The sequence below is a fragment of the Tachyglossus aculeatus genome, chromosome 7, assembly GCF_015852505.1.
Source record: "Tachyglossus aculeatus isolate mTacAcu1 chromosome 7, mTacAcu1.pri, whole genome shotgun sequence".
In the NCBI taxonomy this organism is placed as follows: domain Eukaryota; kingdom Metazoa; phylum Chordata; class Mammalia; order Monotremata; family Tachyglossidae; genus Tachyglossus; species Tachyglossus aculeatus.
Genome location: NC_052072.1, coordinates 36,714,593 through 36,740,285, shown reverse-complemented (window position 1 = coordinate 36,740,285; position 25,693 = coordinate 36,714,593). Strand labels below are relative to the sequence as shown.

Below are 25,693 nucleotides of genomic sequence, written 5' to 3'. Positions count from 1 at the left end.
TGGCTGGGCGCTTAGAGTGAGAATGAGATGGCAGGGTAAAGAGGAGAGGGGAAAAGATGGGAGACCAAAGGCGAGGGAGGGGAAAAGGGGGAAGAAGAGGGAGGGAAAGAGCAGAAAGAAAAGGGGGAAAGGAGTGAAGGAAGGGGAAAGGAGAGGGAAGGAAAGAAAGGGGAGGAAAGGCAGAGGGAAAAGGGGGAAAGGAGTGAAGACAGGAGCACCTCTGCTCAGCTGAAGAGTCTCTGAGCATCACGGCGATGTCCTCGCCGTCATCGAGTCAGCTCTTATTGTCTTCTCCCACTGCAATCAATCAATCAGTCGTACTGTACAAATATATACAAGTGCTGTGCCTCAGTTACCACATTTGTAAAATGGGGATGAAGACTCTGAGCCCCACATGGGACAACCTGATCACCTTGTATCCTCCCCAGGGCTTAGAACAGTGCTTTGCACACAGTAAGCACTTAACAAATGCCATCATTATTATTACCTTGTATCTCCCACAGTTCTTAGAACAGTGCTTGGCACATAGTAAGCACTTATTAAAGTAGAGGGCAGCTGGGCTGGGCAAGGGGGAGAAGAAAGGATGAGGTTTTCCAAAGAAATAACTTGGCTTCGTGGCAAGTGCCCAGGCTCGGGGGTCAGAGGTCGTGGGTTCTAAAGCTGGCTCCGCCACTTGGCAGCTGTGTGACCTTGGGCTAAGTCACTTCACTTCTCTTAGCCTCAGTGACCTCATCTGTAAAATGGGGATTAAGACTGTGAGCCCCACGTGGGACAACCTGATCATCTTGTATCTCCCCCAGCGCTTAGAACAGTGCTTGGCACATAGTAAGCGCTTAACAAATACCATCCTCATCATCGTCATTGATTTAGTGCTTATGGTGTGCAGAGCACTGGACTAAGTGGTTGGAAGAGTACAATATGGCAGAGTCGGGGGACACGTTCCCTGCTCACAATGAGCTTACGGTCCACAGGGGGAACCAGGCATTAATATAAATAAATTATGGATAAGGACATAAGTGCTGTGGGGCTGAGGGAGGGGGTGAAAAATAGGGGCAAATCCAAGCGCCTCATAGGAGGGGAGAAGAAATGAGGGCTTAGGGAAGGCCGTTTGGAAGAGATGTGCCTTCGCTAAGGCTTTGAAAGTGGGGAGGGTGATCGTCTGTCGCTCATGAGAGACGCTTATTTATTTATTTATTTATTTATTTATTTATTTATTTATTTATTTATTTATTTATTTATTTATTTTACTTGTACATATATAGTTATTTTATTTTGTTAGTATGTTTGGTTTTGTTCTCTGTCTCCCCCTTTTAGACTGTGAGCCCACTATTGGGTAGGGACTGTCTCTATATGTTGCCAACTTGTACTTCCCGAGCGCTTAGTACAGTGCTCTGCACACAGTAAGCGCTCAATAAATATGATTGATGATGATGATGATGGAGAAGCATGGGGAATAGCATTGCCTAGTGGAAAGAGCAGGGGCCTGGGACTCAGAGGGTGTAGGTTCTAATCCTGCCTCTGCCATGTGTCTGCCGTGTGACTTCAGGCGAGTCACTTCCCTGGGCCTCAGTTCCCTCATCTGTAAAATGGGGATTAAGACTGGGAGGCCCTTGTGGGACAGGGACGGTGTCCAACCTGATTATCTTGTATCTACCCCAGTGCTTAGAACAGTGCTTGGCACATGGTAAGCATTTAACAAATGCCGTTATTATTGTTATTGTTATTTTATGAAGTGAAGCAGCATGGCTCAGTGGAAAGAGCCCGGGCTTTGGAGTCAGAGGTCATGGGTTCAAATCTTGGCTCCACCAGTTGTCAGCTGTGTGACTTTGGGCAAGTCACTTCACTTCTCTGGGCCTCAGTTCCCTCATCTGTAAAATGGGGATGAAGACTGTGAGCCCCCCGTGGGACAACCTGATCACCTTGTAACCTCCCCAGCGCTTAGAACAGTGCTTTGCACATTAGTAAGTGCTTAATAAATCCTATCATTAAGTGGGTTGGTGCACTGTGTTATTTTATGAGTGGGTTTTCTTGGCCTCCACCCTAGGGTTGTGACCCGACAGGAGCACTCCCAGCCTAGTCGGAGCATGGCCTAGTGATGATGATGATGATGATGGTATTTGTTAAGCGCTTACTATGTGCAAAGCACTGTTCTAAGTGCTGGGGTGATACAATGGGATCAAGTTGTCCCACATGGGGCTCACAGTCTTAATCCTCATTTTCCAGATGAGGGAACTGAGGCACAGAGAAGTTAAGTGACTTGCCCAAGGTCACACAGCAGACATGTGGCGGAGCTGGGATTCGAACCCATGACCTCTGACTCCCAAGCCCGGGCTCTTTCCACTGAGCCACGCTGCTGGATAGAGCACAGGCTTGGGAATCAGAAGGTCATGGATCCTAATCCCGGCTCCGCCACTAATCTGTGCAATTTAGGGCAAGTCACTTCACTTCTCTGAGTCTGTCACCTCATCTGTAAAACGGGGACTGAGACCGTGAGCCTCATGTGGGAAAGGGACCGTATCCAACCCGATGTGCTAGTATCCACCCCAGCGCTTAGTGCGGTGCCTGGCACAGAGTAAGTGCTTAACAAATGCCATAATAATTATCATTATTATTATTATTAGCCCCAGCTCCGCAGTCCCACGTCTCCTGGCTACATACTTACTTTCTCCCAAAGTCTGGGTTGCCCACTACTGCGAACATAGCAGCCTGTTCAGACCTTAGCAGGGTCTGCACTTGGCCAATTAGCCTGAGTTTCAGCGTTCCTGGCCGGCAAGCAGAAAACCATCGCCACCCATCTCTTGTTGCCTTTGAGCTGCCTACAGATACAATAATAATAATAATAATAATAATAATAATAATAATAATAACAACAATAATAATAATAATAATAATGATGGCATTTGTTAAGCGCTTACTATGTGGAAAGCACGGTTCTAAGCACTGGGGAGGATACAAGGTGATCAGGTTCTCCCTCCTGGGGCTCACAGTCTTAATCCCCATTTTACAGATGGGGTAACTGAGGCCCAGAGACGTGAAGTGACTTGCCCAGTCACACAGCTGACAACTGGCGGAGCCGGGATTTGGACCCATGAACTCCCTTCAAGGCCCTACTGAGAGCTCACCTCCTCCACGAGGCCTTTCCAGACTGAGCCCCCTCCTTCCTCTCCCCTTCATCACCCTCTCCATCCTCCCCACCTTACTTCCATCCCCTCCTCGCAGCACGTGTATATATGTCTATATGTTTGTATGGATTTATTAATCAATTTTATTTGTACATATTCTACTTATTTCATTTTGTTAATATGTTGTCTGTTGTCTTTGTTGTCTGTCTCCCCCTTCTAGACTGGGAGCCCACTGTTGGGTAGGGACCATCTCTGTATGTTGCCAACTTGGACTTCCCACGTGCTTAGTACAGTGCTCTGCACACAGTAAGCGCTCAATAAATATGATTGACAATGAATGAAAGGAGGGGGCTCATTGTGGGCAGGGAATGTTTCTACCACACATAGTCGCAGCGACTGAGCCCCTTCCTTCCTCTCCCCCTCGTCCTCCTCTCCATCCCCCCATCTTACCTCCTTCCCTTCCCCACAGCACCTGTATATATGTATATATGTTTGTACATATTTATTACTCTTTTATTTGTACATATCTATTCTATTTATTTTATTTTGTTAGTATGTTTGGTTTTGTTCTGTGTCTCCCCCTTTTAGACTGTGAGCCCACTGTTGGGTAGGGACTGTCTCTAGATGTTGCCAACTTGTACTTCCCAAGTGCTTAGTACAGTGCTCTGCACACAGTAAGCGCTCAATAAATGCGATTGATTGATTGATTGATTGATTGATTTTCTAGCTGTGCAGATCCGTGGGAGAAAATCAGCAGACCTGGCCATTGGCAGATCATTTGAGAAGCGTCGTGTTGGGTGGCAAGGAGACCCCCCTCTCGCCCTGTCCATATTCTGAATTGGGCTGACAGGCTTTCTGTTAACGGTATTCGTTAAAGCGCTTACTAGGCGCCAGGCACTGTACTAAGCGCTGAGATGGATACAAGCTAATCAGGGGAGACATAGTCCACTGTCCCACTTGAGGCTCACAGCCCTAAACCCCATTTTACAGATGAGAAAACTGAGGCTCAAAGAAGTGAAGTGACTCGCCCCCATGGTCGCATATGGCAGACGAGTGGCGGGAAGAAGCCAAGGTTACCGACCACAACCGCAGTTCTTCCGAAGTGTGTGTATTTGTATAGTTGTTTTTAGCTACTTGGGCGTTATCCTTGGTTAATAATAATAATAATAATAATAATAATAATAATAATAATGGCATTTATTAAGCGCTTACTATGTGCAAAGCACTGTTCTAAGCGCTGGAGTGGTTACAAGGTGATCAGGTTGTGCCTTTGTGTTTGCGGCGCCCGTTATGGCTTTTTCCTTGGAGAAGCAGCGTGGCTCAGTGGAAAGAGCACGGGCTTGGGAGTCAGAGGTCATGGGTTCAAATCCCGGCTCCGCCACTTGTCAGCTGGGTGACTTTGGGCAAGTCACTTCACTTCTCTGTGCCCCAGTTCCCTCATCTGGAAAATGGGGATTAAGATTGTGAGCCCCCCGTGGGACAGTCTGATCACCTTGTAACTTCCCCATTCATTCAATTGTATTTATTGAGCGCTTACTGTGTGCAGAGCACTGTACTAAGCGCTTGGGAAGTACAAGTTGGCAACATATAGAGACGGTCCCTACCCAACAGTGGGCCCCAATGCTTAGAAGAGTGCTTTGCACATAATAAGCACTTAATAAATGCCTTTATAACTTCTGCTCAAACTCCTTTCTCGATTACATCAAAGTGATTTGTCTCCCCATTTCCAGATGTTTTGCCGGATGGCTTGAAGTGTCCCTTTACTGTGGCACTTTTTTTTTTTAAATGGGCATTTATTAAGCGCTTACTCTGTGCAAAGCACAGTTCTAAGCGCTGGGCTAGATACAAGGTAATCAAGTTGTCCCACGTGGGGCTCACAGACTTAATCCCCATTTTACAGATGAGGGAACTGAGGCCCAGAGAAGTCAAGTGACTCGCCCAAAGTCACCCAGCTGACAAGGGGCGGAGTTGGGATTCGAACCCATGGCCTCTGACTCCGAAGCCCAGGCTCTTTCCACTGAGCCACACTTCCCATCCTGCAACTTTTGGGGCCAGCTAATATTCCTCCGTTCTTCTCCGGTGTCCCACCCATGAAACCTATGCTGAGGTGAGCTTTCTTTTTAGGGTATCTTTTCACGGCTTTCTTTGTGCCAGTAAGCGCTGGGGTAGAGACAAGCTGACCAGGTTGGGCGAGGTCCCCGTCCCCCGTGGGGCTCGGAGTCTTAATCCCCATTTTACCGATGAAGTAACCGAGGCCCAGAGAATTGAAGTGACTTGTCCAGGGCCACGCGGCAGGCGAGAGGCGGAGCCGGGATTAGAACCCAGGCCCGTGCCCTGTTCACCTGGCCACACTGCACTGTGCTGAGCATTGAGGTAAGTACAAGATAATCGGATTGAGCATCGTCCCCGTTCCACACAATCTAAGAAGGAGGGAGAGGAGGTATTCCATCCCCATTTCACAGCTGAGGAAACTGAGGCCTCAGGTCACAAGGAGGCAAGTAGCAGAGCCAGTTCGAAAACTGGGGCTCCTGACTCCCGGCTCCAGGCTCTTCCCACTGAGCCAGACTTCCCGCCTCGACCCAGAAGAGGAATGCCCTTCTGACATTCAATCAATCAATCGTATTTATTGAGCGCTTACTCTGTGCAGAGCACTGTACTAAGCGCTTGGGAAGTCCAAGTTGGCAACATATAGAGACAGTCCCTACCCAGCAGTGGGCTCACGGTCTAAAAGACATTCGACGTGTGTACCGGAGAAGCAGCGTGGCTCGGCGGAAAGAGCCCGGGCTTTGGAGTCAGAGGTCGTGGGTTCGAATGTCGGCTGCGCCACAGGCCTGCTGTGTGACCCTGGGCAAGTCACTTCACTTCTCTGGGCCTCAGTTTCCTCATCTGTAAAACGGGGATGAAGACCGTGAGCCCCGCGTGGGACAACCTGATCACCATGTATCCCCCCCAGCGCTTAGAACAGTGCTTTGCACATAGTAAGCGCTTAATAAATGCCATCATTATTATTATTATTACTCCCTCCTACTTAAGACTGTGAACCCCATGTGGGACAGGGACTCTGTCCAACCTGATAAACTTCCTTCTACCCCAGGGTTTCGATCAGTGCTTGGCACATAGTAAGCGCTTAGCAAATACCATAAAAACGAAGTATGTTATGCATCCCTTAAAGCTCTCTGTTTTATCCTGGCTTGATCATTGTAATACCATTTTGGTTTTATCGTTGCTTGATCATTGTAATACCATTTTGGTTTTCTGTGGTGCTTCTGGGAATCTTTGAACATCTTATTATGTTGGCTGATCACAAACCTGAATTGGAAAAAGGAAGTTAAAGTCTAGAGTCATAGCTGTGTGCCCTTCTAGGTACTTGGTGATTTACTCCTTGGAAAATAAGAATTAATCAGTGGTACTTATTGAGTGGTTGCCGCGTGCAGAGCACTGTACTAAGTGCTTGGGAGATTACAACACAACAGAGTTAATAATAATGGCATTTATTAAGCACTTACTATGTGCAAAGCACTGTTCTAAGCACTGGGGTAGATACAAGGTAATCAAACTGTCCCACGTGGGGCTCACAGACTTCATCCCCCAGAGTTGGTAGACCTGTTCCCTGCCCACAAGGAGCTTACAGTCCAACGGGGAAAATAGACATAAATGGAAATAAATGAATTACAGGTACATAATTGCTATAGGGCTGAGAGTGAGAGGCCTCTTGGAGGAGATGTGAAACTTCAGTAAGGCTTTGAAGGTGGGAAGAGCAGTGGTATGGTGTATATGGAGTGAGAGGGAATTCCAGGTCGGAGGAAGGATGTGGGATAGGGGTTGGTAGTGGGATGGATGAGAGAGAGGCACAGAGAGCAAGCTGGCGTTAGAGGAGTGAAGCGTGTGGTGGATGATGATGGTATTTGTTAAGCGCTTACTATGTGCCAAGCACTGTTTTAAGCGCTGGGGTAGATACAAGGTGGTCCCATGTGGGGCTCACAGTCTTAATCCCCATTTGACAGATGTGGGAACTGAGGCCCAGAGAAGTGAAGTGACTTGCTCAAAGTCACACAGCTAATAAGTGACAGACTAGGCTGTAGCAGGAAATCAGCAGGGTAAGGTAGGAGGGGGCAAGCAGATTGAGTGCCTTAAAGACGACGGCAAGCAGCTTCTGTTTGACGCGGGGGTGGATGGGCAAACACCGGAGGCTCTAGAGAAGTGGGGAAACATGGAATGAATTTTTTTGGTTTTGTTTTGTTTTAGAAAAATAACCTGTCCAGGCAGTAGGTGAAGTGTGAACTGAAGCGGGGAGAGGCAGGAGGCAGGAGGGTCAGCAAGGAGGCCGAAGCAGAGACCAGGCGGGTTAGGACGAGTGCTCGGATCGACTTGGTGACGATACGGATGGCGAAGATAAGGCGGATTTTTTTGCCGGTGTGAAGGTTGAACCACCGAGATTTGGTGACAGATTGAATAAGTGGGTTGAGTGAGAGAGATGAGTTCAGGATGAGGCCAATTCCCCAATTGCTGTTGAAGGCTGAGGGAAGGAGGGAGGGACAGAGCGGCTTTCACTAGGATACATGCCTCTAGTCACTATTCTCTATCTGCAAAGCTTTTTTATATATAAGGACGATAGGGGATTAATATTTACATGCTGCATCTCAGATATTGAAATGGAAGTGGGAAAAGGATACTGACAGTGATAATAATAAATGTGGTATTTGTTAAGCGCTCACTGCGTGCCGCACAAGATTAATTATTGTTATTAGTAATACAATAATATATTATATATCAACACGTTAATATAATATATAATATTATTAATAATATTAATGATATAATCATATAACATAATAAAACTATAAAAATACATCAGTGCAAAACTATCATTAACAGCACTAACGCAATCATAATATAATAAAATCATATCAATATAATATAATATATAATATTATCGACAATAATATTATAATATATGATATATTAATATATTGTTATAATATACAATATAATGCAATATTATTATTAATAATAATTAATTATCCTTCCTCTCCTCCTCCTTCCCCTCTCCATCCCTCCTGCCTTACCTCCTTCCCTTCCCCACAGCACCTGTATATATGTATATATGTTTGTACGTATTTATTACTCTATTTTACTTGTACATATTCTATTTATTTTATTTTGTTAATATGTTTTGTTCTCTGTCTCCCCCTTCTAGACTGTGAGCCCACTGCTGGGTAGGGACTGTCTCTATATGTTGCCAATTGTACTTCCCAAGCGCTTAGTACAGTGCTCTGCACACAGTAAGCGCTCAATAAATAAATACAATTGAATGAATGATAACGGCCCGCTAGAACACGGTTCAGTGAAAGTAAACATTGATGTGGTAAAAATGGCGATGCACTTCAGACAGCATAAATTTGCTTCTCATAATACAAAGAAAAACGGGGTGACATTTGTTTTCGAATGCGACGACAAACCAACTTCTTTATTTTTCTTCCCTTTTTAGATTCTTCCCGAAATCGATTGACTCAGCTCGGCGCGATTATGAACGAAACCGGATCGTCACATAAAGCCTCGATGAAGCTGAAACACACCATCCACCCCATCCTTTTGTACTTTATCAACTTTGTCGTATTCATCTACACTATTTTAACTTACATTCCATTTTACTTTCTCTGTGGGACAAGGCAGGTTATAGCGAGGTCACACCAAATTAAAGCGAAGCCTGTGAATAACAGTCCCGAGAGTCCTTACAGATCGGTTAATAGCTTGCATTGCCTGGCATCGGTTTTGTACCCTGGATGTGATACCTTAGATAAAGTTTTTAAGTACGCGAAGACAAAATTTAAAAACAAAAGGCTCTTGGGGACACGTAACGTTCTAAACGAGGAAGATGAAATCCAACCGAATGGCAAAGTTTTTAAGAAGGTAAGTTGGACTTTCCGCCGTCAGTCTTGAATTCTGTGTTAGATAGAATTGCCTTTGCGGCGTTTGGAGTGAATGAAAGGGGCGGTTCTTTTCGTCTTTGTCTTGCTCTTTAAAAGTAAGGTTTGGTTAAACTCAGAACAGCTAATTCCCTCTCCACATGTTGCCCAAATCTGAAACATTTCGGTGTGCGTTTTAAAGACATCTGCCCTTTTCACTGACAAGGAAGTAGTGTTATTGTGGGTGTTATATAAAGTGTCCACCGACAAGGAAGTAGTGTAGTTATTGTGCGTGTTATATAAAGTGAATTTTAGGTACACAGACTTTTAGGTTGCAGGGTGCCAAAGTGTGCCCGGTGGTAGGCGAAAACACAAGAGTTTTCTCACTTTTCTGCAAGAGCCTATCCTATTTTACCTAATTATCTGAAGTTTAGAGGTCCAGTTTGTAGAAAAGGAAGCGAGGACGTAGTAGGGTAAATGCCCAGACTTCACTTAAGTCCTATACATCCCCACTTATACATAAGTCCACACACCCCCCCTCTTAGTCAAGTATATTTATCAATCAATCAATCAATCGTATTTATTGAGTGCTTACTGTGTGCAGAGCACTGCACTAAGCGCTTGGGAAGTACAAGTTGGCAACATATAGAGACAGTCCCTACCCAACAGTGGGCTCACAGTCTAGAAGACTGAGCGCTTGTGGGACAGTACAGCGTCCAACCCAATTGTCGTATATCCACCCCAGCACTTAGTACAGTGCCTGACACAGAGTACTACATAGAGGCATTATAAATGTCTCAGTTATTACATGCCATAGTAATAATAATAATAATGGTATTTGTTAAGCACTTACTATGTGCCAAGCACTGTTCTAAGCACTGGAGGGGATACAAGGTAATCAGGTTGTCGCGCCCGGTCTCGCGGTCATTATTATCCGTCAAGAAAGAATCAACATCCAGCTCTCTCACGGTTTAGCCCGTTTGCTTTGCTGATTCCGTTTCTCGTTTTCTATATTTTGTTCCTTCTCCGCATCATCGTGTCCCCTTCCACTCCCCTTCTCTCCCTCTTCCTCAGACTTTTCTTTGGTCCTTTTTCACATTAACATCTGTCGCCACGCTAGACTGTCAGCCCGTTGTGGACAGGGAATGCGTGGACCAACTCTGGGACGTCATCCTCTCCCAAGCGCTTAGTACAGTGCTCTGCACAGAGAAAGTGCTCGGTAAATATTGATATAGTTGTTTATTCCAGGGTTCCCTTCACAGTTTGCAGCCCCATACCCTGAGCAGGAAGGGGCCATTGGCTGCAACGTATCAGTGTCTGAAAAAGTTGGTGCTCTCCCAAAGTGCTTAACTTATAGACACTGCGAGAATTGGGTACAGTAACAACAATAATAATTTGGGTTTTTTTTAAGCGCATTTATTAAGCGCTTACTATGTGCAAAGCACTGTTCTAAGCGCTGGGGAGGTTACAAGGCGATCAGGTTGTCCCACGTGGGGCTCACAGTCTTCATCCTCATTTTCCAGATAAGGGAACTGAGGCAGACCAGATGGGTGGACTCGTGGGACTTATAATAATAATAATGGTATTTGTTAAGTGCTTGCTATGTGCAAAGCACCATTCTAAGTGCTTGGAGGGATACAAGATGATCAGGTTGTCCCACGGCGGGCTCACAGTCCTATCCCCCATTTTACAGATGAGGTAACTGAGGCCCAGAGAAGTGAAGTGACGTACCCAAAGTCACACAGCTGACAGTTGGCGGAGCTGGAATTTGAACCCATGACCTCTGACTCCAAAGCCTGGGCTCTTTCCACTGAGCCACGCTGCTTATCAGAGGCGACTTGGCCTGAAGCACTGTGGAGAGAGTAAATCCCAGAAAGAAACAATGTGGCTTAGTGGAAAGAGCCCGGGCTTGGGAGTTCTACTCCCGGCTCCACCACTTGTCTGCTGTGTGACCTTGGGCAAGTCACTTCACTTCTCTGGGCCTCAGTTCCCTCATCTGTAAAATGGGGATTAAGACTGTGAGCCCCCATGTGGGACAACCTGATTACCTTGTATCTACCCCAGTGGTTAGAACAGTGCTTTGCACATAGTAAGCGCTTAATAAATGCCATTATTATTACTAAACTTCACTGTGCCTCAGCTACTTCATCTGTAAAATGGGGATGAAGACCGTGAGCCCCACGTGGGATGACGTGATTACAGCGTGGCTCAATGGAAAAAGCATGGGCTTTGGAATCAGAGGTCATGGGTTCAAATCCCGGCTCCACGGCTTGTCAGCTGTGTGACTTCGGGCAAGTCACTTCACTTTGCTGGGCCTCAGTTTCCTCATCTGTAAAATGGGGACTGTGAGCCCCCCTTGGGACAACCTGATCACCTTGTAATCTCCCCAGTGCTTAGAACAGTGCTCTGCACATAGTAAGCGCTTAATAAATGCCATCATTATTATTATTATTATTATTAGTACCTTGTATCTACCCCAGCACTTACAGCTTGGCACATAGTAAGCGCTTAACAAATACCAACATTATTATAGATGAGTAAATAAGAGGCACAGAAAAATGAACAGATTTTTCCAAGGTCCTACAGGTATTAGGTTCGACTCCTGATTCGGAGTCCGGAGTTTTTCCCCACTAAATGGAGCTGCTAGAGGCGTTGAGTGTTATTCAGCATTTTTTTAAAGTAGGAATAATCTCTTTATGTAATCCATAAAAAATAAAGATGCTAGTCTATACTTGCTGTAGTTTTTAGGGAATCCAGATACGCAAGTTCGACTGAAACGAAGGCATAGCTTTATTAGTGCCACACAGTGGCACCCTTATACAAGTTTCAGAGTTTCCAAGTAACAGCATCCCATTGCGAAATGAAAGTGACACGTGAAAGCATATCTTAACCAGAGTTCATAAATAGTCCAATTTAATATGGGATGGCAGAGCACCCTATTACATTCATTTATAATAGATTCACTAAACACATCAAAGTCCCGTTCGTTTTTGTTGAACGTGCGTCGGTTCAACATATGGCCTGGTAAGTTCTAGTAACCGATTTCAAACCTTTTCCCATTTAATGGGAAAGAAGGTATATGAATCATACAATTGATTGACTCATCAAATTTACCTAAATAACTTCCATCAAATTATTATAGCTTTCAAGTTTGCACACTGAGTATTAAGCTTTTGGTGAATTTTTTTTTAATGGCATTTATTAAGTGCTTACTATGTGCAAAGCACTGTTCTAAACGATGGCACTGTTCTAAGCCACATAAAAACTGGGAGTGTGTGTATATGTCTTCTCTGTCTTCAATAGATCACCCTATTACATTCATTTATAATAGATTCACTAAACACATCAAAATCCCATTTGTTTTTGTTGAACGTGCATCGGTTCAACATATGGCCTGGTGAATTCTAGTAACCGATTTCAAACCTTTTCCCATTTAATGGGAAAGAAGATATATGAATCATACAATTGATTGACTCATCAAATTTACCTAAATAACTTCCATCAAATTATTATAGCTTTCAAATTTGCACACCGAGTTTTAAGCGTTTGGTGAATTTTGCCACATGAAAACTGGGAGTGTGTGCGTATGTCTTCTGTGACTTCAATAGATAATAATGATGACATTTGATCACCCTATTACATTCATTTATAATAGATTCACTAAACATATCAAAGTCCCATTCATTTTTGTTGAACATGCGTCGGTTCAACATATGGCCTGGTGAATGCTAGTAACCGATTTCAAACCTTTTCCCATTTAATGGGAAAGAAGGTATATGAATCATACAATTGATTGACTCATCAAATTTACCTAAATAACTTCCTTCAAATTATTATAGCTTTCAAGTTTGCACACTGAGTTTTAAGCTTTTGGTGAGTTTTTTTTTAATGGCATTTATTAAGCGCTTACTCTGTGCAAAGCACTGTTCTAAGCACTGGCACTGTTCTAAGCCACATAAAAACTGGGAATGTGTGCGTATGTCTTCTATGTCTTCAGTAGATCACCCTATTACGTTCATTTATAATAGATTCACTAAACATATCAAAGTTCCATTCATTGTTGTTGAACATAACGTTGGTTCAACATATGGCCTGGTAAGTTCTAGTAACTGATTTCAAACCTTTTCCCATTTAATGGGAAAGAAGGTATATGAATCATACAATTGATTGACTCATCAAATTTACCTAAATAACTTCCATCAAATTATTATAGCTTTGAAGTTTGCACACTGAGTTTTAAGCTTTTGGTGAATTTTTTTTTTAATGGCGTTTATTAAGCGCTTACTATGTGCAAAGCTCTGTTCTAAGCGCTGGCACTGTTCTAAGGCACATAAAAACTGGGAGTGTGTGCATGTCTTCTGTGTCTTCAATAGATCACCCTATTACATTCATTTATAATAGATTCACTAAACACATCAAAGTCCCATTCGTTTTTGTTGAACATGAGTCGGTTCAACATATGGCTTGGTGAATTCTAGTAACCGGTTTCAAACCTTTTCCCATTTAATGGGAAAGAAGGTATATGAATCATACAATTGATTGACTCATCAAATTTACCTAAATAATTTCCATCAAATTATTATAGCTTTCAAGTTTGCACACTGAGTTTTAAGATTTTGGTGAATTTTGCTACATGAAAACTGGGAGTCTGTGTGTATGTCTTCAATAGATCACCCTATTACATTCATTTGTAATAGATTCACTAAACACATCAAAGTCCCGTTCGTTTTTGTTGAACATGCGTTGGTTCAACATATGGCCTGGTGAATTCTAGTAACAGATTTCAAACCTTTTCCCATTTAATGGGAAAGAAGATATATGAATCATACAATTGATTGACTCATCAAATTTACCTAAATAACTTCCATCAAATTATTATAGCTTTCAAGTTTGCACACCGAGTTTTAAGCTTTTGGTGAATTTTGCCACATGAAAACTGGGAGTGTGTGTGTATGTCTTCTGTGTCTTCAATAGATCACCCTATTACATTCATTTATAATAGATTCACTAAACATATCAAAGTCCCATTCATTTTTGTTGATCATGCGTCGGTTCAATATATGGCCTGGTGAATTCTAGTAACCGATTTCAAACCTTTTCCCATTTAATGGGAAAGAAGGTATATGAATCATACAATTGGTTGACTCATCAAATTTACCTAAATAACTTCCATCAAATTATTATAGCTTTCAAGTTTTCACACTGAGTTTTAAGCTTTTGGTGAATTTTTTTTAAAATGGCATTTATTAAGTGCTTACTATGTGCAAAGCACCGTTCTAAGCACTGGCACTGTTCTAAACCACATAAAAACTGGGAGTGTGTGCGTTTGTCTTCTGTCTTCAATAGATCACCCTATTACATTCATTTATAATAGATTCACTAAACATATCAAAGTCCCATTCATTTTTGTTGAACATGCGTCGGTTCAGCATATGGCCTGGTGAATTCTAGTAACCGATTTCAAACCTTTTCCCATTTAATGGGAAAGAAGGTATATGAATCATACAACTGATTGACTCATCAAATTTACCTAAATAACTTCCATCAAATTATTATAGCTTTCAAGTTTGCACACCGAGTTTTAAGCTTTTGGTGAATTTTGCCAAATGAAAACTGGGAGTGTGTGCGTATGTCTTCTGTGTCTTCAATAGATCACCCTATTACATTCATTTATAATAGATTCACTAAACATATCAAAGTCCCATTCAGTTTTGTTGAACATGCGTCGGTTCAACATATGGCCTGGTGAATTCTAGTAACCGATTTCAAACCTTTTCCCATTTAATGGGAAAGAAGATATATGAATCATACAATTGATTCTCATCAAATTTACCTAAATAGCTTCCATCAAATTATTATAGCTTTCAAGTTTGCACACTGAGTTTTAAGCTTTTGGTGAATTTTGCCACATGAAAACTGGGAGTGTGTGCGTATGTCTTCAACTAGGGCTGATATGTTTCTAGGATATGAGAAGCAGCGTGGCTAAGTGGAAAGAGCTGGGGCTTGGGAGTCAGAGGTCATGGGTTCTAATCCTGGCTCCGCCACGTATCTGCTGTGTGACCTTGGACAAGTCAGTTAACTTCTCTGAGCCTCAGTTACCTCATCTGTAAAATGGGGATTAAGACCGTGAGGCCCTCGTGGGACAACCTGATCACCTTGTACCCCCCCGCAATGCTTAGAACAGTGCTTTGCACATAGTAAGCGCTTGAGCTGCTGACTGTGAGCCCACTGTTGGGTAGGGACTGTCTCTATATGTTGCCAACTTGTACTTCTCAAGCGCTTAGTACAGTGCTCTGCACACAGTAAGCACTCAGTAAATACGATTGATTGATTAACAAATGCCGTCATTATTATTATTATTATTATTATTATTATTATTATTATGCAACGTTGACCAGTTCAGTAGCACTTTGATAACTTACTAACTTGTCGGCGGGGGGTGCGGGGGGGGGGGGGACGGCATTTAATTTTCAGTAATAATCACTGTATTTGCTAAGTGCTTCCTGTGTGTCAAACACTGTACTAAACCCTGGGGTAGATACCAGATCATCAGGTTGGACACAGTCCATGTCTCTCACAAGACTCACAGTTTTGTTCAGGTTTGAACTGATTCCATTTTGACCTTTCACACGCAAAAAAAATCTTGTCATTTCAGTCATTCATTTAATCGTATTTATTCATTCATTCAATCGTATTTATTGAGCGCTTACTGTGTGCAGAGCACTGTACTAAGCGCTTTGGAAGTTCATATAGAGACGGTCCCTACCCAACAGCGGGCTCACAGTCTAGAAGGGGGAGACAGACAACAAAACAAAACACACTTGTGTCAGAATCGTCAGAATAAAGAGAATTAAGGCTAGATGCACATTGTTAAAATAAATAAGATAGTAAATATGTACAAGTAAAATAAATGGAGTGATAAATCTGTACAAACATCTATACAGGTGCTGTGGGGAGGGGAAGGAGGTAGGGCGGGGGGATGGGGAGGAAGAGAGGAAAAAGGGGGCTCTGTGTGGGAAGGCCTCCTGGAGGAGGTGAGCTCTCAAGTAGGGCTTTGAAGGGAGGAAGAGAGCTAGTTTGGCCGATGTGCGGAGGGAGGGAATTCCAGGCCAGGGGATGGACGTGGGACAGAGTGGAGGTGACTTTGAGGGGTGAGTCTAGTGATGATGGAGTGGGAGCCCTGCTCAGAGGCCTCGGTGTCCTTGGGGACTCCCCAGTAAATTTGTTAATTCAATTTATTTGTCCTATGATTCAACTGCCTGAGGCTTTCCTTGATGTTAGGTTGTCCTGGTGGGCATGATATTCATTCATTCATTCAGTTGTATTTACTGCACCCTTAAGCGCTTACTACGTGCCAAGCACTGTTCTAAGCACTGGGGAGGTTACAAGGTGATCAGGTTGTCCCACGGAGGGCTCACAGTCTTCATCCCCATATTACAGACGAGGTAGCTGAGGCACGGAGAGGTTATGTGACTTGCCCAAAGTCCCGCAGCTGACAATTAGAGAAGCAGCGTGGCTCAGTGGAAAGAGCCCGGGCTTTGGAGTCAGAGGTCATGGGTTTGAATTCCGGCTCCGCCACATGTCTGCTGTGTGACCTTGGGCCAGTCGCTTAACTTCTCTGAGCCTCAGTTACCTCATCTGTAAAATGGGGATTAAGATTGTGAGTCCCACATGGGACAACCTGATCACCTTATATCCTCCCCAGAGCTTAGTACAGTGCTTTGCACATTCATTCATTCATTCAATCGTATTTATTGAGCGCTTACTGTGTGCAGAGCACTGGACTGAGCGCTTGGGAAGTCCAAGTTGGTAACATCTAGAGACGGTCTCTACCCAACAGCGGGCTCACAGTCTACAAGAGGGACAACAAAACAAAACATATTAACCAAATAAAATAAATAGAATAAAAATGTGCAAGTAAAATAAATAGAGTGATAAATCTGTACAAACATATATACAGGTGCTGTGGGGAGGGGAAGGAGGTAAGGCGGGGGGGATGGGGAGGGGGAGAGGAAGGTGGGAGCTCAGTCTGGGAAGGCCTCCTGGAGGAGGTGAGCTCTCATTCATTCATTGTTGTATTTATTGAGCGCTTACTGGGTGCAGAGCACTGTACTAAGCGCTTGGGAGTACAAGTAGTACACCATCTTGGTTGAGATTGCCATCCTCCGCTAGGATTTCCCTGAGGGCGGTCACCAGGAGAAAGTGCGTATCACGTATCAGTGCCATATCCACTGGGCTCCGCTGCTTCTGTAGTCGAGCGCTTAGAACAGTGCTTTGCACATAGTAAGCGCTTAATAAAAGCCATCATTGTTGCTGAATTCATTCTTTCATTCATTCAATCGTATTTATTGAGCGCTTACTGTGTGCAGAGCACTGGACTCAGCGCTTGGGAAGTGGAAAGCGCACGGTCTTTGGAGTCAGAGGTCATGGGTTCAAACCCCGGCTCCGCTACTTGTCAGCTGTGTGACTTTGGGCAAGTCACTTCACTTCTCTATGCCTCAGTTGCCTCATCTGTAAAATGGGGATTAAGACTGTGAGCCCCACGTGGGACAACCTGATCACCTTGTAAGTGCCCCAGCGCTTAGAACAGTGCTTTGCACATAGTAAGCGCTTAATAAATGCTATTATTATTATTATTATTTTTATTACAAGTTGGCAACATATAGAGACAGTCCCTACCCAACAGCGGGATCACAGTCTAGAAATGCCATCACCCCATTTGCTCTACCGTGAAAGAGTCAGGGGTTCAGTTAAAGTGCTCTGCACACAGTAAGCGCTCAGTAAATACGATTGAACTCACTGTCGTATTTATTGAGCGCTTACCGTGTGCAGAGCACTGTACTAAGCGCTTGAATGAGTGAATGAATGAATGGAGCCTTAGTCGCTAGTTACATGGTGTTTGGTGTAAATCATTTTCAAATCAGTGTATCCGGTTGTTTATAAACTTAGAAATTCTAGACTGTGAGCCCACTGTTGGGTAGGGACCGTCTCTGTTGCCAACTTGTACTTCCCAAGCGCTTAGTCCAGTGCTCTGCACACAGTAAGCGCTCAATAAATGCGATTGAATGAAGGAATGAATGAACCTGTGCCTCCCCCCTCTCCCTTACTGGCCTGCCCTTTCTCCTTCCCCTTCCCACAGCACCTGTATATATGTTTGTACAGATTTAATACTCCATTTATTTTACTTGTACATGTTTACTATTCTATTTTGTTAATGATGTGCATCTAGCTTTATTTCTGTTTATTTTGATGACTGACACCTGTCCACATGTTTTGTTTTGTTGTCTGTCTCCCCCGTGTAGACTGTGAACCCGTTGTTGGGTAGGGGCCATCTCTATATGTTGCCAACTTGTACTTCCCAAGCGCTTAGTCCAGTGCTCTGCACACAGTAAGCGCTCAGTAAATACGATTGAATGAAGGAATGAATGAACCTGTGCCTCCCCCTTACTGGCCTGCCCTTCCTCCTTCCCCTCCCCACAGCAGCTGTATATATGTCTGTACAGATTTATTACTCCATTTATTTTACTTGTACATGTTTACTATTCTACTTATTTTGTTAATGATGTGCATCTAGCTTTATTTCTATTTATTTGGACGACCTGACACCTGTCCACATGTTTTGCTTTGTTGTCTGTCTCCCCCTTCTAGACTGTGAGCCCTTTGTTGGGTAGGGACCGTCTCTATTTGTTGCCAACTTGTACTTCCCAAGCGCTTAGTACAGTGCTCTGCACACAGTGAGCGCTCAATAAATACGGTTGAATGAATGTTGGCAGCGGCTAGTAGATTTCAGAGTTGGCGAGGGGTTCAGGAGCCCGAAATGATAGGCCCAGGTGCATAAACGGACTAAATAGTTATTGAAATGAAGATCCAAATTATTCAAACCCAGCCAGCATATTTTACATTTCAGGGAAAAGGAAATGCTAATTCTCCCAAAGCTGGAAGATTGGTTATACATTTTATTTTATAGTCATATATACGACGATACAATATTATTATCAGTGATTGTGTTTTAAGAAGGAAATGTGAGGCCGCTTTAAAGTATTTTGGTTTTTCATTCTGCCCAACACGCTGCAGAAGCAGCGTGGCTCGGTGGAAAGAGCCGGGCTCTGGAGTCAGAGGTCATGGGTTCAAATACCGGCTCTGCCAGTTGTCAGCTGGGTGACTTTGGGCAAGTCACTTAACTTCTCTGTGCCTCAGTTCCCTCATCCGTAAAATTGGGATTAAGATTGTGAGCCCCACATGGGACAACCTGATCAGCTTGTATCCTCCCCAGCGCTTTGAACAGTGCCTTGCACATAGTAAGTGCTTAACAAATACCAAAATTATTATTATTATTCATTATATCAATATCATTTAACAGACTGGGGAGCTGATTTGGCTTTCTTTTTTCCTGCTATCAGTACCTTTAATAATAATAATAATTTTGGTATCTGTTAAGCGCTTACTATGTGCAAAGCACGTTCTAAGCACTGGGGAGGATACAAGGTGATCAGGTTGCCCCACGTGGGGCTCACAATCTCAGTCCCCATTTTACAGAAGAGGTCACTGAGGACTCAGTGGAAAGAGCCCGGGGCTTGGAGTCAGAGGTCAGGGGTTCAACTCCCGGCTCCGCCAGTTGTCAGCTGTGTGACTTTGGGCAAGTCACTTCACTTCTCTGCGCCTCAGTTCCCTCATCTGTAAAATGGGGATGAAGACTGGGAGCCCCCCCTCGTTGGACGACCTGATCACCTTGTAACCTCCCCAGTATTGAAAAGAGTGCTTTGCACATATTAAGTGCATAATAAATGCCATCATTATTATTATTATGTTTAGGCAGGTAAATACAAGAGAGGTTCAGTGTTTCGGATCAGAGACCAAAATCTTCATATTCTGCAGAGGCTCTGGCAATTTCATCATGGATCAGCTTTTAAAGATAAAAATGTAATTTAACTGTGAGCCAATCCCTGCACCTTCTCGGCCAAATTCTCCTCTTTCTTCTCACCCCCGCAGAGCTCCCTTTGAAGTCAATGGGGCTCAAGGCGCAGAGAAAATCGTGGGGTGCGGAGCAAGGTGAGAGTTTGGGCCCTCTATTAAAAAAAAACACAAACAACTATATATATAGATTGATCTATATATATCTATATAGGTAGATAGATATATCTATGTCTATATCTATATCTATATATATATATATATTTGTATCTATCTTTTTACAATTGCCTCCATCTGCTGTTGGTCCAATCCAAAGAAGTATTAGGGTGCCTGTTACTTTTATTTGGTGACACCCATTATTACTGTAGTTTGGTGACAAGATTTAACTGAAATACACAGGAGGGCAGCAATGAAGTTTTTCTACTTCCAGACCTTGTATTTTGGTTGGTTCAGGGGCTGGCCAGGAAAAAAAGCCTCATGGAAAAGATATAGTCTTGAACGACTGAAAGCTGAATGTTAGGGTTAATTTATTTCAAGCATTGACATTCAAAAGCTGTAAATTTTGAGAACCTTCTTTTCGTATCCCTAACGTTTGCTACTAAATTCAATTATAAATTCATGCGTAAGCCTCATAAATAAAATTTTGAAAGAGAATTTTCATCCCCAGCTGCATTTTTTTGCTGGGCTACAGTGCAGAAAACTGTGCTAAGCCCTTGGGGAACGTACAAAATATATTTCACTTAATTTTATTCTGGAAGGTAGCGGGCAAATTTTTAATGGAAGAGGAGCATTCAGTATGATTTTTATAAAACTAAAGGTGCAAGAATAAATATCTATATATGTATATATTTGTATCTATCTTTTTCCAATTGCCTCCATCTGCTGTTGGTCCAATGCAAAGAAGTATTAGATACCTGTTGCTCTTATTTGGTGACACCCATTATCACTGTAGTTTGGTGACAAGATTTAACTGAAATACACAGGAGGGCAGCATTGAACTTTTTCTACTTCCACACCTTGTATTTTGTTTGGTTCAGGGGCTGGCCAGGAAAAAAGCCTCATGGAAAAGACATAGTCTTGAACGACTGAAAGCTGAATGTTAGGGTTAATTTATTTCGTGTTGATATTCAAAAGCCGTAAATTTTGGGGAACCTTCTTTTCGTATCCCTAACGTTTGCTACTAAATTCAATTATAAATTCATGCGTAAGCCTCATAAATAAAATTTTGAAAGAGAATTTTCGTCCCCAACTGCATTTTTTTGCTGGGCTACAGTGCAGAAAGCTGTGCTAAGCCCTTGGGGAACGTACAAAATATATTTCACTTAATTTTATTCTGGAAGGTAGGGGGAAAATTTTTAATGGAAGAGAAGCATTCAGTATGATTCTATAAAACTGAAGATGCAAGAATAAATATCTATATATGTATATATTTGCATCTATCTTTTTCCAGTTGCCTCCATCTGCTGTTGGGCCAATCCAAAGAAGTATTAGGATGCCTGTTACTTTTATTTGGTGACACTCATTATTACTGTAGTTTGGTGACAAGATTTAACTGAAATACACAGGAGGGCAGCATTGAACTTTTTCTACTTCCAGACCTTGTATTTGGTTCAGGGGCTGGCCAGGAAAAAAGCCTCATGGAAAAGATATAGTCTTGAGCGACTGAAAGCTGAATGTTAGGTTTAATTTATTTTAAGCATTGATAGTCAAAAGCCGTAAATTTTGGAGAACCTTCTTTTCGTGTCCCTAGCGTTTGCTACTAAATTCAATTATAAATTCACGCGTAAGCCTCATAAATAAAGTTTTGAAAGAGAATTTTCGTCCCCAACTGCTTTTTTTTGCTGTGCTACAGTGCAGAAAGCTGTGCTAAGCCCTTCGGGAGCGTACAAAATATATTTCACTTTATTTTATTCTGGAAGGTAGGGGGCAAATTTTTAATGGAAGAGAAGCATTCAGTATGATTCTATAAAACTGAACATGCAAGAATAAATATCTATATATGTATATATTTGCATCTGTCTTTTTCCAATTGCCTCCATCTGCTGTTGGGCCAATCCAGAGAAGTATTAGGGTGCCTGTTACTTTTATTTGGTGACACCCATTATTACTGTAGTTTGGTGACAAGATTTAACTGAAATACACAGGAGGGCAGCATTGAACTTTTTCTACTCGCAGACCTTGTATTTTGGTTGGTTCAGGGGCTGACCAGCAAAAAAAGCCTCATGGAAAAGATATAGTCTTGAACGACTGAAAGCTGAATGTTAGGGTTAAAGTGTTGATATTCAAAAGCTGTAAATTTTGGAGAACCTTCTTTTCGTGTCCCTAGCGTTTGCTACTAAATTCAATTATAAATTCACGCGTAAGCCTCATAAATAAAGTTTTGAAAGAGAATTTTTGTCCCCAACTGCATTTTTTTGCTGTGCAGAAAACTGTGCTAAGGCCTTGGGGAACGTACAAAATATATTTCACTTTGTTGTATTCTGGAAGGTAGAGGGCAAATTTTTAATGGAAGAGGAGCATTCAGTATGATTCTATAAAACTAAAGGTGCAAGAATAAATAGAATATCTCCAGCTTTTTTACTGGATAGTCACTTAATATATTTTCAAAAGATTCATTCATTCATTCAGTTGTATTTATTGAGTGCTTACTGTGTGCAGAGCAGTGTACTAAGCGCTTGGGAAGTACAAAAAGATGACGTCTTTGAACTGTGAGCTCGTTGTGGGCTGGAATGTGTCTGTGTTATCGTACTCTCCCAAGCGCTTAGTACAGTGCTTTGCACACAGTAAGCGTGCAATAAATACGACTCAATGAGTGAATGAACTGAAGGAACGCCTCACGGGACGGCAGTAGCCCTCTGATGAAATATCTTGGTTTCAGTCCAGAATTTGAGCTCTGCTAAACCGTATTTGCCGTTTTGTTTCTCTTTCGCCAGGTTATCCTTGGAAACTACAACTGGCTCTCGTACGAAGAGGTGTACAGCAGAGCGCTTAACTTCGGGAACGGCCTCCTTGTACTGGGACAGAAACCGAAGACGAACATCGCCATTTTCTGCGAGACCAGAGCCGAATGGATGATTGCCGCGCAGGCGTGTTTCATGTATAATTTCCAACGTAAGTAAGTGAACAGTTCATAAGGTGTGCATCCGTAGTAGCACTCAGAGGCCTTAAATATTGTTTTACGCTTGGGCTTCTCAGAATAATTAAGTCGCCTTCACTCTGGTTGGGGTTGTCACTTTGGGCTTGGCATTCGCCATCGAGCGTGGAAGTTTTTTTCCTGTTAAAGTAATTTCTGAGAAAAATGAAGGCACCCCGTTTTCTGCCCCATTTGGCGAGTAGATGGAGAAGGGAAAAACCCACTTAATATCGGGAAGCAGCCTGGCTCATTCACTCATTCATTCAATCGTGTTTATTGAGCGCTTACTGTGTGCAGAGCACTGTACTAAGCGCTTGGGAAGTACAAGTCGGCAGCATATATAGTGGAAAGAGCCCGGGCTTGGGAGTCAGAGGTCATGGGTTCAAATCCCGGCTCTGCCTATTGTCAGCTGTGTGACTTTGGGCAAGTCACTTAACTTCTCTGAGCCTCAGTTACCTCATCTGTAAAATGGGGATTAAGATTGTGAGCCCCATGTGGGACAACCTGATCACCTTGTATCCTCCCCAGCGCTTAGAACAGTGCTTTGCACATAGTAAGCGCTTAACAAATGGCATCATTATTATTTGGGAAAGGAATAGGACAGCGATGGTCTTTTCTTTCCACCTGCTGCCGCTCCTCCCTCTTTTCCTCTCTGAAGACCGTAGTCACTCCTCCGGAATTGTTCAGTGGTTAGAAGGAATATACAATAATAATGATGGTATTTAAGCACTTACTATGTGTCACGCACCCTTCTAAGTGCTGGGGGAGATAGAAGGGAATCAGGTTGTCCCACATGGGGCTCACAGTCCTAATTCCCATTTTACAAATGAGGTAACTGAGGTCCAGAGAAGTTAAGTGACTTATAATAATAATAATTATGGTATTTGTTAAGCGCTTACTATGTGCCAAGCACTGTTCTTGCCCAAAGTCACACAGCTGACAGGTGGTGGAGCCGGGATTAGAACCCACGACCTCTGACTCCGAAGCCCGGGCTTATATCCAGGTCCTTGAGGATAGGGATCGTGTCCACCGAACTCTACTATTCTCTCCAGATGCTTGGTGCAGAACTTCACAAAAGTGTAAGCAAGCGCCGCAGTCAACAGGCCTGTGATTTATTTGCATATGAATAGCGTATCGTTCAGATTTAGCCGGACCCTACAGACTATTCTCTGACAACCTTCAAGTTAAAGTCACTTCACTTCTCTGTGCCTCAGTTCCCCCATCTGTAAAATGGGGATTAAGTCTGTGAGCCCCCCATGGGACAGCCTGCCCAGCGCTTAGAATGGTGCTTTGCACGTAGTAAGTGCTTAATAAATGCCATTATTACTATTATTATTATTTATATCATTACTGTCCTAGCAGTAATCATTGCTTTATTTTTTTCACCTCAATTCCTTTTCATCCAAGCTCTAGAATTAAAGATCTAGAGAGCAGCATGGCCTAGTAGTTAGAGCATAGGCAGAGCATGGGCCCAACTGTCAGAAGGTCAAGGGTTCTAATCCCGGCTCTGCCACTTGTCTGCCGTGTGGCCTTGGGCAAGTCACTTCACTTCTCTGGGCCTCAGTTACCTCATCTGGAAAATGGAGATTGAGTCCGTGAGCCCCAAGTGGGACAGGGACTGTGTCCAACCCCATTGGCTTGTACCCATCCCAGCGCCCAGTTCAGTGCCTGGCACATAGTAAGCGCTTAACGTATACCATAATTATTAGCAATCATTATTACAAGAGACTGGGGGGGCATGGCCAAATCAGGGCACGAATAAGGGCCACCAATTTAATGGTCAGATCAATGTGAACTGTGTCAGAAAATCATCAGAGGGAAGTGATTTTCATATTCTCCTTCTGCCCCCCATTGATTTCCTCTTTTGCAGAAAAGTCTTAATTTCTATATTAGTATAAAATTTGTGGGGTGCTTTTCAAGGTCATGTAATATGCAGTCTGTACTGAGCGGCAGTTTTGAGGACACTGTTTTAGCCTGATTGGGAAAGTAACTGATTCAACTCCACGTAACTCCGAAAAAAGCAACGACCAACACGGAGAAACAGTTGTGTGGAGGCATTTGTCGGTCAAGTTAAGATAACTCTAATCAATTAATCAATCAATCGTGTTTATTGAGCACTTACTGTGTGCAGAGCACTGTACTAAGCGCTTGGGAAGTACAAGTTGGCAACATATAGAGACAGTCCCTACCCAACAGTGGGCTCAACTCTAATGTCAGGTCTCCAAGGATGTTGCAGTGGCAGGGGGGAGGAGGGAAAAGAAATGTTTAGAGATGCTTGTGATGAGCTGTTGTCATACCACATTAAGTAAAGTGGGTTTCAAGAGAGACTCAGGTGGTTAGATTTGTCAGGATGTATAAAAATGCATTTCTTTTAACTGAATGCCTGAAAGCAAATACTTTGCGTTTTAAAACCGGGTGGAGTTACACTGTGAAATCATCCAGGGCAATGGCTTGTGGTTTCATTTAGGCACGTGGTAATTAGGGATGTTTACTCTGCCAGGTGAGATTCTTTGTTTTAAGATTCTTCAGACTCCTTCTCTTTGAAAATTCACTTCAGGAATCCCGTTATTTTTACAGGCCTGGGATTGTATCCCAGGATATCCTCCTTTTCCCTTCCTTGG

At 43.1% G+C, this 25,693-nt stretch overlaps 1 protein-coding gene across 2 annotated transcripts in view; it reads left to right on the top strand.

Moving 5' to 3' along the window:
- ACSL3 (acyl-CoA synthetase long chain family member 3) overlaps positions 1-25,693 on the top strand; it is a 182,606-nt gene that overhangs the window by 116,302 nt on the left and 40,611 nt on the right. For both annotated transcript variants that reach the window (XM_038748857.1, XM_038748858.1), the window contains 2 exons: positions 8,611-9,032; positions 22,873-23,050. In XM_038748857.1, the coding sequence (XP_038604785.1) occupies positions 8,649-9,032; positions 22,873-23,050 (562 nt within the window). In that variant the 5' untranslated portion in view covers positions 8,611-8,648. The remainder of the gene's footprint in view (positions 1-8,610; positions 9,033-22,872; positions 23,051-25,693) is intronic.